At 30.9% G+C, this 15077-nt stretch overlaps 1 protein-coding gene across 5 annotated transcripts; it reads left to right on the forward strand.

Moving 5' to 3' along the window:
• The first annotated feature begins 363 nt into the window (after positions 1–363).
• Positions 364–14914, forward strand: LOC143051813 (uncharacterized). 5 transcript variants are annotated; one of them, XM_076224767.1, is made up of 13 exons: positions 364–412; positions 1449–1466; positions 4250–4288; positions 4517–4555; positions 6424–6453; positions 6758–6784; positions 7908–7961; positions 8619–8639; positions 9507–9521; positions 12264–12287; positions 13016–13048; positions 13498–13534; positions 14753–14914. In XM_076224767.1, the coding sequence occupies exons 1-12, from the start codon at positions 379–381 to the stop codon at positions 13515–13517; spliced, it is 354 nt and encodes a 117-aa protein (XP_076080882.1). In that variant the 5' UTR covers positions 364–378; the 3' UTR covers positions 13518–13534; positions 14753–14914. The 5 variants fall into 5 exon arrangements, with proteins under 5 accessions (XP_076080882.1, XP_076080885.1, XP_076080883.1 ...); XM_076224766.1 differs by lacking the exon at positions 364–412 and adding an exon at positions 711–901; XM_076224770.1 differs by lacking the exon at positions 6758–6784.
• The last annotated feature ends 163 nt before the right edge of the window (positions 14915–15077 follow it).

Genomic DNA, 15077 nt, shown 5'->3' on the forward strand with positions numbered 1-15077 from the left:
ATTTTTTCTGCTTTTTCAGTTCCTATATTACTATGCTATTATTTTATTTATCATAGTCTTTTTAGAAGATTGTTATTCTGAAACAGAGTAGGGAACATCATTAATGGGACTTTTGTTGCGAATCTGCAGAATTAAAGTAGTTGCTCTCATGTAAAGACATTTTGTTCAACCTAACAGGTATTTTCAACTTTCTAAAATTCTTCACGTGGTTTGAACACTATTATGTGGCATGTTCTTGTGCATGACACCTATTTTTCGCAATGTTTTCATGAAAATTGGTAAACAAAGCAATGTATATGCTATATTTGTTGCGTTAATTAGTGACAGAACTGGTAACAATATAGTGTTCTTGTTTATTTTCTTGTTGTAGTACATAGAATGTGCGTAGAAACAGTTATCACCAATGACAATTGTAAGTACATGTTTGTGTCTATTTATCGCCAGTAACCACTATATGATATATAATCGTGAGATCCAATAATTACCCATGACAAAACACACATATATATAATTCAATAGTGATAAATATATCTTGTTTACACCATGGGGCCAATACTTAGGGAGACCCGAACATATATCATCCATTAATACAATTATCGTAAATAAATTAAAAATAGTACTAAATAAGATTATTGAAATGTTATATCAAAATTATATTGGCGTAAAATTTATTGCAAATCGGACTGCTACAAGGATATCCATTTAAAGGCTGCCTCTATGACTTTTATTTGTTGGTCGTTCTGCTATTGTGACGTTTGCCAACGCATATATAAAAGGAGGAATCTTACTCAATACAACGAGAATAATAAACATTAACATCTATAACTTGGACTTTAGGATAAATACAAATCCGTTACAATGAATTTTTACCTACAAATTCTTCTGTTTTTCACACTAATAGGTAAGTCAACATTTTGACAATTTATTTATTTTATATGAAAATTATTATTATCGTTATTATGAAAATGAAAGTAAGATTCGTAATAAATCATTTTGGTAGTACCAAAGCTAAATTCTTTACTACAACAATGTTAACTACTGGAGATCGGTTAAACATAAGTATTGAAGTCATTATATTGTTTTTGAAATATTGGCGTAACAAATTAATTTTTTGGGGCATACGAAACACGTATTTGTTTTAATAGTGGTGCAAAAATAACATTAGCGCTACTTCCACAATGCTTACATAATTAAGAATGAATCATTTTTAAATTTTGAAATAAACAATTTCTTTACCTTGTCAATCTTTTGCTCTTTTTCAAAGTATTTTCAAAGATATTTAGCTCTTACCAAACATCACAAAGCTTTAAAAGAATTTGTAGTTCTGTTTATTGTTTCATAATTTTGCTAACATTGAAGACGAAACTTGAAATGTAAATGTGAATGCAGATTTTTGTCATTCAGGACATATATCACATGTAGCTAATTCAAACATTTGTTTCTTGCAGCACTAGCCTCATCACAAAGTAAGTATGTTTATGTTCTTAACGTTTCTATGTCTTTATATGTTCCGGGCTTTGAAATGATTTAGTCTGAGGTTTCTTCGAAATAAATTACTTTTTTAACGTTTCTATGTCTGTATACCCCCTGGCTTTCATGTGTTTGAGGTTTGGGCGTTCCAAATGAAAACAAAACTTGAAAATCCCATAGAACATACGGTCTTTATAAAGAATTATTTTAATTTACGTACAATATATCAAATTCATATCAAATTCTTATCATGTGTAAATTCCTCAACACTGTATTAACACAGTCAACAGATTTGCTGTCTATGTTTGGCCTATAACCTAATAACTATGACTAGTTTTTTGGGTCACTTCCATTTGGCGGTGTAATAAATTTTCTGTGTTTTCCAAACCACATTTTTTATAATTTTTTTGCCTTTTAATTTCATTGTTTTTCTGGAGCGTCAATGATACGTCTTGTTTGTTATCGAAATCTGTGTCTAGCATACACTACGGTTGTCATATTATCTATGGTAATTTTATTCGTTAACCAGTTACACTTGAAACCAAAAGTCTATAACAACAACATATAAAAAGCTTGAGAGCATTACAAACCTACACGAAAGTCGTCTAAGGTCAATTATCTGCTCTATGTTAAGGTTTATTATTTATTAAATGGCAGGATGAATACCATAACTCAATAGATAAATATCTCCTTTTCGCATAAAGAAATCACATTAATGACAACCACTGTAAGCCTATACTGGTTACATCTGGTTTACCATTTCATAAAATTACAGAAGTATTTCAGTCAATATAGTATGTCCATTGTTTAACATTACAATAATGACCATTAATGTCATGAGGAAGTAGTTAAGGAAACATATAATTTACAAGTTATCTCAGTATTGTTTCTGTCAATTTGGAAATATCAGCCGATCTTAGATTAATGTCCTTATTTTTTGGATTACTTGGTAATATAGCTCTATAAAAAGTTTATTACTATCAACTACGCCGTTTTTGTTGGCGTCTTTGTTCGATTAAACTGTATGTTTTTTTGAATATTTTAGTCAGTTGTGTTGAATGCCTACGTTGTCTGTTCGCTGTTTTTAGTTACTAGATCCCACTTACCTCAGGAATAGATTACTTTAGTTGTATTTGGCAAAACTTTTACGATTGTGGTCCTGATTAATATAAACTTCATACTTTATTTTTTGGCCTTTATAACTATTTTTGATTTGAGTGTCCCTGATGAGTCTTTTGTAGACGTCAGTCGCATATGCATCCTGGTATTTCTGATGAGTTAATTTACAACGACTAGGTCCAAGCCACTGCTAGTTGAGATTTCATGCCCCGACGGTATCAACAGACCAGTAGTCAGCACCTCTGTGATGACATGAATTGTCATTGATATGGTCATATTTATAAATTAACTTAGAATTTTTTAATACTAAGGCTTTTCTACCTCAGGAATAGATTACCTTAGCAGCATTTGAGTCTTTTGTAGACGAACCGCGCGTCTGGGACACATACACAATTTCAATCCTGGTATCTATGATGAGTTTTTGTCACATTAACATATTAAAGATATAGGAAGATGTGGTATGAGTGCCTATGAGACTACGTCTGTTTTGCCTTCTTACCTAATTATGTCAATAAACTATAAACAACTGTCATACAAGTTTGAGGTTAAGCTTTTTATTCAAATAAACTCATCATAGATACCAGGATTAAATTTTGATTCGTTTCGTTGATTGTTAAAATATAGCGTTTGCTTTTGTCAGTTTTAAAGATTTAATGTTTCCTATCTAAATTTGCCTGGGAGTTATATACTTTTGTTTATACTTTATACTTTATTTTATTGTATTTGAAGGTAAACAAGCATTTTTTTTATCAGACTGATTATTTAATAATGTAGTGAAATATTAATCAGGATTGGAAGGAATTCAGACAAAGCTGTGTTGGGATGTGTTTTGTAAATTTTTTCATTCACAATTATTGTTCATTTCTTGTCTTGTATTAAAATACAACAATTTCTGCAAGTTTGTAATTATTCCGTTTGGCAGACGGTTTCATTTTTTTTAGATTTAACCAGTTCTTACATACAATAAATGTCCATCAAACAATCACTGGACAGTCTATAGGAAACAATGGTGATTTATATATATGTTGGTTGATATTAACATTTTTTACTTATGCACTGATTCTATGAACTGTTTTTTCCCATTTTGTCCAAACTTTTCTGCTTATTTATACATTCGTTTTGAAATACTTTGATTTAATTGCTCCTTAAGAGGCCTAGGGTTAACCAAGAAAAGCGCTCGGAAAGAAAGAAATATATGAAGAAAAACTGTCGTTTTAAAGAATGCGTGATTTTTATATCGCTATACTATTATTACTTTAAGATTGTATTTTCGACCAATAGCATAACAAGTAGATTGTCCCCTTTTAATTGAATAATGAGTGATAAGAGTGCAGTATAAAATTAACAAGTGTGATGTCTAAATGTGTATTTTTTAGTGTTATTCGTAAGACAACACTAATAATTTGATCGGAAATATAATTAACATTTCATTTGTTGCAATGTGTACTAGGATACATGTGTCATGTTGACCTTACAACTTGCAACGGAATTTATTCAATATGTTTTATTGCTATATAATGTTGAGTTATTAATGCCATTTAGCCGATATATACATTACAGTTTTTACAAGGTAAATAGATCAATGTCCATTGACAGAAAGAATCAATAAAAAAAACTAAAACATTATTATTATATATTTTTATTCTATTTTATTTTACAGCTTTTAGAAGATTCAGAGCAATACCCAGAAGAACAGCAAGTATGTTTTCAATGATTATATTCAGAATATATTCACTTTACTATATAAAAAAAGAAGATGTGGTATGATTGCCAATGAGACAACTATCCACAAAAGACATGTGCTGGTCTAAAAATCATAAATCGAACAAATATACAATATAATATAATAAATATATAAAATAGACATATGATTTATTTTAAATGTTTTTCAATTGGCTTTAAACATGACATTTTATTCTATTTATAGATAGATATATCCAAAGCAGAAGATCATCATCTCCATTACGTAAGTTCATTTCATTTTTTTCTTTTTTTTTTTCAAATCACATTAAAAGTACAATGGTAATATTTTTGTTATGACAATAGTCATATGTGTTTGTATGTTTATTAAATATACTTAAGCAAGATGTGAAGATTGTGAAAAAAAATAGCAGAAATCATTTGCTCCCTAATCGTATTGCTTGACATAAACGTGAGTCCTTATGATTATAGGATGCACTTTGTAAGTACAGCTGATTCTCAAACCACGCCTCTTTTGGGGAGATGTAGAATATTCATAGATAGTTAATTATGTTTACATACTGGTTCCCAGATATGTTAATCTCATAGAGACATAACTTGGGAATGTCACCAGTAAATATATATATATATTCATATTTTTTATATTGAAATCTGTAGTAATCCTACATTCAAGGTAGGGAAGTTAAGAAATTTAAAGTTCAAACTCTTAGAAGTCAGGGGCATATAAACGTTGAAAATATGCCGCACAGCCCTATATTTTGACCTTTGAAAAAAAAATTGTAGTGCGTATGAACTTTCTATTCAAGAATATGATTTTTTTCAAAACTTCATTGTAAAAGTGGTACAGTTTTAGCCGTAAAATGAGTGCTATGGGAAATTGCATGGTCGTTATTTACAGAAATGCAACCTATAATAGTTAACCAGTAGATATTCAAAGGGTGTTTCTGTAAATCAAACATATGATGAAATAGACTATCTTTGCCGTATTTGACACAACTTTTTTTTGGAATTTTGGATCCTGAATGCTCTTCCACTTCGTTCTTGTTTGGCTTTATAAATATTTTGATATGAGCGTCACTTATGAGTCTTATGAAGACGGAACGCGCGTCTGGCGTACTTAATTATAATCCTGGTACCTTTGATAACTATTTCAATCTTTGGGTCTATGCCACTGCTGGTGGACGTTTCGTCCCCTGGGGTATCACCAGCCCAGTAGTCAGCACTTCGGTGTTTACATGAATATCAATTATGTGGTCATTTTTATAAATTTCCTGTTGACAAAACTTTGAATTTTTCGAAAACCTAAGGATTTTCTTATCCCAGGAATAGATTACCTTAGCCGTATTTGGCACAACTTTTTGGAATTTTGGATTCTCAATACTCTTCAACTTCGTACTTGTTTGGCTTTATAAATAATTTGATATGAGCGTCACTGATGGGTCTTATGTAGACGAAACGCGCGTCTGGCGTACTAAATTATAATCCTGGTACCTTGATAATTATAATTGTAATGGTATGAATTCAAAGCAAAGTTTTCGATTTTGTTTCATTTCACGTAATAACCAGACATGCTGTCAAAATTGTGTATCACTCATTGTGCAGTACCGTATGTTTTGTTTCAATTGCATATAGATATCTTATGTTAGTGCATATGATATAAGGGGGGACAATAATGTTAATCGTACTTAACTAAATAATCTGTTTCTACACAAGATATACTGATTACGATTTGATTTTTTTTGGGTTTTAACGCCTCTTTTAAGCACTGCATTTATGCTATTTCGTGACGGCCAGTTTTTATTCGTGTAGAAAGCCGGAGTCCACGAAAAAAAAAACACCGACCGTAAAACTTAACATTTTATTCTGTTTGGTGTTGTGCAATTTGTTTTGATAATATTCCTCAGTCATGTTTGTGTGTATATTTGTATCGTATTTCTTCTCTTGTACAATTCAACCCTAAAACTAGCTTTCGTAGTTATTGCGCATTATTTTTCTGTGTTCATTTTTATATATTTGACAGTTACATTATAGAAAACTATTTTTATGCTCTCTCATCGATTCATAAATATAGATATGCATTACTTGCAGACAAAATAATTGAATTACAATTGAATTATAATTTATTTTATACAGTGGGAGGTTACTCACCTTTTCCACAATTTGGTAAGCTTGTATATTTATTATAGCTTAACTACTAGTATATATTTAGTTAGTCTTTAATACATTATTTTTTCGACCTTTTGCAAAAAACTGTAAAATTTATATTTATTACAGATCATAAGTTTGAGAAGAAATTCACGATTTTATTTAAACAAAAACAGATTTTGCATTGTTTTTTGTGTAAAATATAATTTCTTTCTTATGAGACCATCAACTAGTTTCTTCAATATTTGAATTTTAAATTGATTTTAAAGGCAATTCACAATCAGTATGCATTTTTGATAATATTTTTGTTAATTTATGGTAGATTTAGACTTTTTCTCTCAACCAGTTGGTAAGCTGATTTCCTTAGTATAGCATCAGTTTTAACTATTTAAAATCGTATAGAGTAGTTTTTATCTTAACCCGAATAATTCAGTCTGCACCTGTGCTCGACGCTCATTCTTGCAAGGTTAATTTTGTCGTTTAGCCGCTGGCGATATTACGACTGAATTATTCGGATAACTGTTTCCTAATCTTATTTATAAATCTGTAAATTACTCTTTTTTCAATAAGTTATCTCTACTTAATGGTAGAATTGCTTGCATGCGTATCTATGTCCCATTTCTTTATTTTTCACCGCGCTATAGCTAGCTAGTATTTTCCTATTCAAATACTGCATGTATGTAGCATGCGTTATAAGTTTACTATACATTTTATATATAAAATGCACCAATAAATATTATCAATCAGCAAACTAGACAATGTGTATTCTTGAAGAAAATACATTACTTGCCTTTTCGTCGAATTCTTCTATATCTAAGACTATAGACGACAAAAGTATACATATTGTTTCCAATAGTTAACTTGTGTAAAACTTTTCAACGAATATGAATAGTTATATAAATAAAAAGAGGTGTGGAGTATACGTAAATGAGACTGCATCTCAACGAAACACACATCAAGGCGACTAAAGCTTAACATACGCTTTTCAACAATTGTTTATGTTTACGGTAACTACTGTTGCCTTTATTTATTTATTTAATGTCGCCAATGGGTTTTTAGTGACGAATCCTTTACCAGAAACACGTAAAGTTAAACAATTGAAAGAAAAGAATGTATCTGATCCAAAGTTGTATCCCCAACATGTAATAACTAAAAGCTTATACATTATATCAAGGTCAGTCCAGCAATTATTTCAAAAACATTTAACAGACTAATATCTGCAATGACAGCTAAATTAACTTAACCAAAAATTACCCATAAAAGATGTACAAAGTGTAACACCGATCTATTATTGGAAATAACCATACAATTCCAAATAAGTGTTTTGTTTTGTTTTGTTTTGTTTTGTTATTGTTATTGTTTTTGTTGATTTATAAAAACAGCTCTTTTTGTGGTTAAATATTACTACCATTAACGAAATATGTCATATCCTTTGCACGTAATAATCCATCACTTATCTTATCCCTTGACAGGTAGTTCACAACCAATAATATTTGCTGGAGATGCACCAGATATGCCTGATGTTTGTAAGTATTCTGTATTATTATTCTGACAAAATGGTTTCTTTAAATCATTTTTCGCGTCGTTGGTTGATTGAAGTGGTGGTAAAAAATTATCAAATTAAAGCAGATAAGCGTATCACTACTACACTAGGATAGTAATAATAGATGGGTAACTCTACTGACCATCACATGCATCAGGAACATCAAGATTCGTCGATGAATACAATTTATAAAAGATTGTCCTGATATTGTATAAAGGTATGCACAAATCAAACAAATAAAAGCTGTAAAGTTTTTAGACAAAACAAGAGACACACAAACCAAATCCTTCAATTATCCGTGGATAATATAATGACCAACAGAGTGATACCTGCTCCATTACTGTAAACCAATATCAAAACAATGAGAAAATTTACATTTTAGCATAACGAATAAAAAAAGTTAAAACGTATCGTTCTAATTACTGATGTACACTTTAACAAATATAAACATATCATATCATTATTATTGACCTGTATAATAAAAATTCATAAACATTTATGTAGTTATCACAATATATAAAGACGTGTATTAATTTGCTAGTCTTTTGGGTAGAAATCATGTTTGTTTCATTTATTTGTGGTTGTTTTGTTTACTGTCTTAATAAGTAATAATTTTTTTATTTTCTTGTTTTTTTTTCAGATAATCCATATGAGCATCTATGTAAGTACTCTTTTACTTTATTTGTGAAATATTGAAATTATTTTATATTGAGACCTTAATACAATAACTTTTTCGGTTCTTGAATAAAACAATAAATAATTTAAATTAATGCAAAAGAGACCAATATACAAAACGAAGACGTGACTGTATTCTTATTGCTGTTATGTAGACAAAAGCTACTCGGCATGACTACTTCACAGTTAGACCTACATCATGGAGAAAACCAGCCACCTTTTATCATGATAAAATAACGCCAATATTAGATTTCAAAAATCATTTCATTCAAAGAAAACATAACAAGTTGAAAGATAACAAAGGTACAACAGCTGAATATATGACGATCAGAAAATGAACAGTCTAATGAACAGCACCATCGTCAAGTTAAGATTGAACCACATCAACCCTTGAAAAAAACTAGAAGAGATAAAAGGTCTTACTCCACAAGTGACACCGATCATGTTTCTCCTATAAAAATGTGATGAAAACAATTTATTTGCAACAGACATCACAATATACATGTTATAGATTAGTTCATATCTATTATGTAACACTAAGTTGTTTCTGAATTTATACAGCATCGCTTTTTATAAATTTTCGAATGACACACCAAGAACATTTGAAATAAAAAATTCTGTTTTGCACAAAAGGTAAAGACAATCCTATACAAATGTATCATGAAGGTTAAAAACAGTAGCACTTGGTAAAAGACTGTTCTGTAAAGTATTATAAAAACATACAATTTAGCTTGACTTTGCTATCTTTATGCATATTATCATGACTATAATTATGTTCGATCAACGTATTATTCTTGCGAATACAATTCTGTTTTTATTAATCTTAAAAACTTATTGTATTTATCTTTTACAGCTGATATTGATGGTGGTGAGTATATATCCTCTAATCTTTAATTAGTTGTTGTTACATCTTCAATTAATTGTTATCCTTTTGATAAACTGTTTCTACACAATTGAAAACAGCACGTTTAAAAATTTCGTGCGTCCGGAGCGCTTTTCTGGATTTACCTTCATCAGGAACGCTCAAAGCCAAACATTTGTAATCCAAAGATGGATAAGTACTAAATGTGTCAATTTGTCAAATAATAGTTATTATTGTATAGCAATATAGTATGTCCCACAAAAATTAACCAAAAGTTAGCGTGCAATAAATTCTAATATTGCACTAGTGCAATAAATCTTCAAAATTCATGACGTCATCAACGACAAAATCTTAGTTTAAACCAATGTTTACTTTTAAATATTATATTGCTATACAATAAAAGGTTATTGCATGAATATTGGGGAATATTGTCCCTTGTAGAACATATATTGTACTCGCAAGCTCGTGCAATATAAAATTCTACTCGGGACAATATTCCCCAATATATATGCAATAACCCTATCATATAGTAATTAATTGAAATTATATTTTATATAGTCGACATTAATACATGGCCTTTTCCATATCAGCCTGGGTATCATCCCGAGACGGAGTCGAGGTGGATCGAGGGATGATACCCAGGCTGATATGGAAAAGTCCATGTATTAATCGCTTTTTCATATACTTCCGACAATAGTTTTATGTAAGGCAAATAAACAAATGCAATAACTAAAACAGTCAAAAACTTTATAAAGAAGTTAAATTATGAATCAAATATACTATAATTGTCCAACAACAGCATCAATACCTCGATATATATATATATATGGTAACATTTCCTATAAAGGCATTTTGAAACATTGAAAATTTTGAAGAGTTGTATGATCATTATTACTCCATGTTTGTTGTACTATAAAATAATTCATAATTGTCAATGGCATTTATTAGCAAGTACTAAACTATCCCCACAAAAGTTCCCGTAAATTTTGACGTCGTCATAAAAAATATCTGACGTCACAATGGAAAAGTAAACAATCGATACCAGAAACATTGGAAGTAACTTGCACGAGAGGCACTATTATGGGTTTTGTGCACGAGATGCACCTGATATGGATTATCAGTCCGGGTGGGAAATTATGGCTTGTGTACTTCCGCTCATTACACATATGCAAAAGCAATCATATCAATGCTAAGTATATGATAAAGTTTAATACTCAAGGTAAAAAGGCATATAAAATTAGCAAAGACCCATCAAAACAACATTTGATACAAAAATTTAACAATACTTTTAGATATTTGGATGATATATTGGCTCTAAATAATGACGACTTCAGTATGTATACTAAAGAAATTTATCCTGTAGAACTTACTTTAAATAAAGCTAATGATAACAATGACCACTGCCCTTTCCTCGATCTTGATATCTATATCATAAACGGGAAGCTTAATACAAAAATTTATGATAAAAGAGATGATTTTTCATTTCCTATTGTTAATTATCCATTTTTAGATGGTGACGTTCCCTTGTCACCATCTTATGGTGTTTATATATCTCAACTTGTACGATTCGCTCGTGTATGTAACAATGTATTAGATTTTAGCGAGAGAAATTTATGTATTACTGAAAAATTATTACACCAGGGTTTTCGATATCACAAACTGGTCAAAACATTTACTAAATTTTATCACCGGTATAAGGAAATAATTCGTAAATATAACTCAACATGCAGACATCTTATACGTTCAGGTATTTCACATCCAAAATTTTATGGAAATATTCTTTATAAAGCACAAAAATGTCAGTATTCTCCTCAGAAACTAACAAAACCTTTAAATAGACTTATTAAAAGGGGATATAGTTACGATACTGTTGTCAGGTCATTAAAGATTGCATATTTTGGATTTAACATTGATTCACTGATAGGGTCTTTGCATCGGAACTAAACACATTTATTTCTAAAAAAACAGTTGTTGGCATGACACGGGTTATGTTCTTCTCATATATTTTATGATAGTATGATACTAAACCCCTAACGGGAGGGATTGTACCTGATATTCATATGATGAAGACATAATCTTTCAATCAGTTTAATTGAGGTCTGGAGCTGGCATGTCAGTTAACTGCTAGTAGTCTGTTGTTATTTATGTATTATTGTCATTTTATTTATTTTCTTTTGTTACATCTTTTGACATCAGACTCGGACTTCTCTTGAACTGAATTTTAATGTGCGTATTGTTATTCTTTTACTTTTCTACATTGGCTAGAGGTATAGGGGGAGGGTTGAAATCTCATAAACATGTTTAACCCCGCCGCAATTTTGCGCCTGTCCCAAGTCAGGAGCCTCTGGCCTTTGTTAGTCTTGTATGATTTTAAATTTTAGTTTCTTGTGTATAATTCGGAGTTTAGTATGACGTCCATTATCACTGTACTATTATGCATATTTTAGGGGCCAGCTGAAGGACACCTACGGGTGCGGGAATTCTCGCTACATTGAAGACCCATTGGTTGCCTTCGGCTGTTGTTTGCTCTATGGTCGGGTGGTTGTCGCTTTGACATATTCACCATTTCCTTTCTCAATTTTATATACTAAAATTTATATTTTTAATATTATATTTATATTAGTAATTAGCTCGGGGATAAAAAAAAAATCACATATTTCTCATGTTATAAATTTTGTATGCACATATTTTGTTTTAAATCTCCTCCATATAAAGTTGAGCTTGATCTATTTTTTCCTTTATTTGTAGTAGAATACATGCATCCAGGATACTGTAAGTATATTATAAATCTATTTACTGACATAGTTTATGTTATATATGACAGTCATAGCTAAACCAAAACGTGTAGTATATTAAGATATAAACAGATGCATTACAGAACACCATGAACAACAGACAACAAAATCGTCAATATGAAAGCGGTGAACACGCAAAGAACAATCCACAAAATATAATAAAAAAAATAATATTAAACTGTGTTGAAAAACAAAATAAATAAAACAGAAAACCTAAGATGCTTTAATAAGCTAACGAGTTTTTTTAACAGGGATGACGAAAAGAAAGATAAAGTTACTATCTGGCGGAAGCTTGTAACGGTGCATTATGTCTAAAACCAACCAAACAAATTTATTATAAACATAATCTATGCTCCTCTCTTTTTAAGAGATTTATGCCGTAACTAATGTACAAGTATTAGTACACCAGTTCATTATACAGTAATTTATTGAATTGTAATATATTGAACTGAATAACGAATATATTGCAAACAGAACTTTTTTTGCTGTGTTTTGAAGAGAAGTAAACAATGAAACACAACAATACGCATGGACGACGTCAACATTAACAGTAGACGTGACGTCATGAACCACACTATGAAATTTTAATAACCCCGTACGGATTCATAGACGGTCTCCACGTGACAGCGTTAAACCAATCACAACGTGATAATTTACAAGAGGTGCGATATTCATCATATTTATTTGTATTATTATTCTTTTCAGTAGGAGGTGGCTACAGAGCCATTCGACCAATGTGTAAGTTTATTAAAAGCATTTTAGCAGCATCTACCGCAAATTGTATACTTGTAGGTTTGCATGATTATATTACTTCTTCTAGGACAACTATATGTTATGACATTGTAGTAATATCCAAAACTTATTCATCTTTTAACTACACTTGAACATTTTACATGACGAAAGGGAGATAATGGGTATTCGTCATGGAACAAAAATCCAGACACATATCAAAACCAAAGAAAACACAATGAAATGTTTTATTCTACTAGTAAATTGGACTAAGGAATAAAGACAATACATGTTACAATGTAGGAACATTAGATTTGTGATTATGCTATTTCTGATGACAATTAATTTCTGATGTTGTTAATTTTATGAAATTTATCATTATTATTAAGTTAATCTATTCCTGGAATAAGAAAATCCTTAGTTTTTCGAAAAATTCAAAGTTTATAATCTTTTTTCAGATGGATACTATACAGGGTAACCATAAGAACAGTTCGGGTAAATATTGCGTATTTTTTTCATATTTTACTGACATTTAAATATTTCTGAAGAGCATTTTGCTTTATCCTAATGACAAAGCCGTCCTTCCTTTGTAACTTTGAATTCTACATATTAAAGTGTAGTAAAAATAGTAGATACATGTAAACTATAATTTGTGTACAATGTTTCTGTTTTGTTTTTCCCGTCTGTGTATTCCATGTACATTAAGATTAGAAAATCTCATTCATCGACTTTTTCTATAAATAACTTTTGATTATGTCAGTTTTTATTGACTTTCCAATTCTAAACTTGTACCTTAGGGTTGGGTAAACTTGTACCTAAACTTGTACCCTAGGGTTGGGTAAACTTGTACCTAAACTTGTACCCTAGGGTTGGGTAAACTTGTACCTTAGGGTTGGGTAAACTTGTACCTTAGGGTGGGATAAACTTGTACCTTAGGGTTGGGTAAACTTGTACCTTAGGGTTGGGTAAACTTGTACCTTAGGGTTGGGTAAACTTGTACCTTAGGGTGGGGTAAACTTGTACCCTAGGGTTGGGTAAACTTGTACCTTAGGGTTGGGTAAACTTGTACCTTAGGGTTGGGTAAACTTGTACCTTAGGGTGGGGTAAACTTGTACCTTAGGGTGGGGTAAACTTGTACCTTAGGGTGGGGTAAACTTGTACCCTAGGGTGGGGTAAACTTATACCTTAGGGTTGGGTAAACTTGTACCTTAGGGTTGGGTAAACTTGTACCTTAGGGTGGGGTAAACTTGTACCTTAGAGTTGGGTAAACTTGTACCTTAGGGTGGGGTAAACTTGTACCCTAGGGTTGGGTAAACTTGTACCTTTAGGGTTGGGTAAACTTGTACCTTAGGGCTGGGTAAACTTGTACCTTAGAGTTAGGTAAACTTGTACCTTAGGGTTGGGTAAACTTGTACCTTAGGGTGGGGTAAACTTATACCCTAGGGTTGGGTAAACTTGTACCTTAGGATTGGGTAAACTTGTACCTTAGGGTTGGATTTTTTTATATACTTGTGTACCACATTTTGTGAGAGCCGGGCGGTACTTAACGTTATTGATACTAGAAGAAGACCGCCTTCATAGAACGAACTACAGTTACCATTTTAATGTGTTATTCTCATATACTGTTGCATTGTTCTTCTCTTAAAATACTTCAAGATAATAATAAAAAAAAATGTCTTTTGTTATTTTTAACTTTTTTCTCCTTTTTTGTAGAGAAGGAGACCATAACAAGAAGCTACAAACAACAATGACTTGCTATACAATGTTAAAATGATATATATTGTCATTGTTTCCCAGTCCATAAATTATTTGATACACAATACTAGACTTAGTGTATTTGTCTTGTCATATTTAAATAATAAAATGTTCAATGTATTATTGTTTTGTTTTTTTTCAATTCTAATTTCTACGATAGGATAAAGCGGGTTATTATTAGCATTATGCAGTTTCCTGTTGGAATTGATTTCGAATCATTTATGGTCATGTATGCGCTTTTTTAGACATTTTCACGTCAAATACGATAAATGTGTCACCAAGT

The sequence above is a fragment of the Mytilus galloprovincialis genome, chromosome 11 (genome assembly GCF_965363235.1).
Source record: "Mytilus galloprovincialis chromosome 11, xbMytGall1.hap1.1, whole genome shotgun sequence".
In the NCBI taxonomy this organism is placed as follows: domain Eukaryota; kingdom Metazoa; phylum Mollusca; class Bivalvia; order Mytilida; family Mytilidae; genus Mytilus; species Mytilus galloprovincialis.

Bases quoted from the DNA above. Each gene is read 5' to 3' on its own strand.
- LOC143051813 (XM_076224766.1), top strand. From the start codon at position 859: ATGAATTTTTACCTACAAATTCTTCTGTTTTTCACACTAATAG. The intron at 4,289-4,516 runs GTATGTTTTCAA...TTCTATTTATAG, and splicing joins AATACCCAGAAGAACAGCAA to ATAGATATATCCAAAGCAGA. The intron at 6,454-6,757 runs GTAAGCTTGTAT...AATTTATGGTAG, and splicing joins CTCACCTTTTCCACAATTTG to ATTTAGACTTTTTCTCTCAA.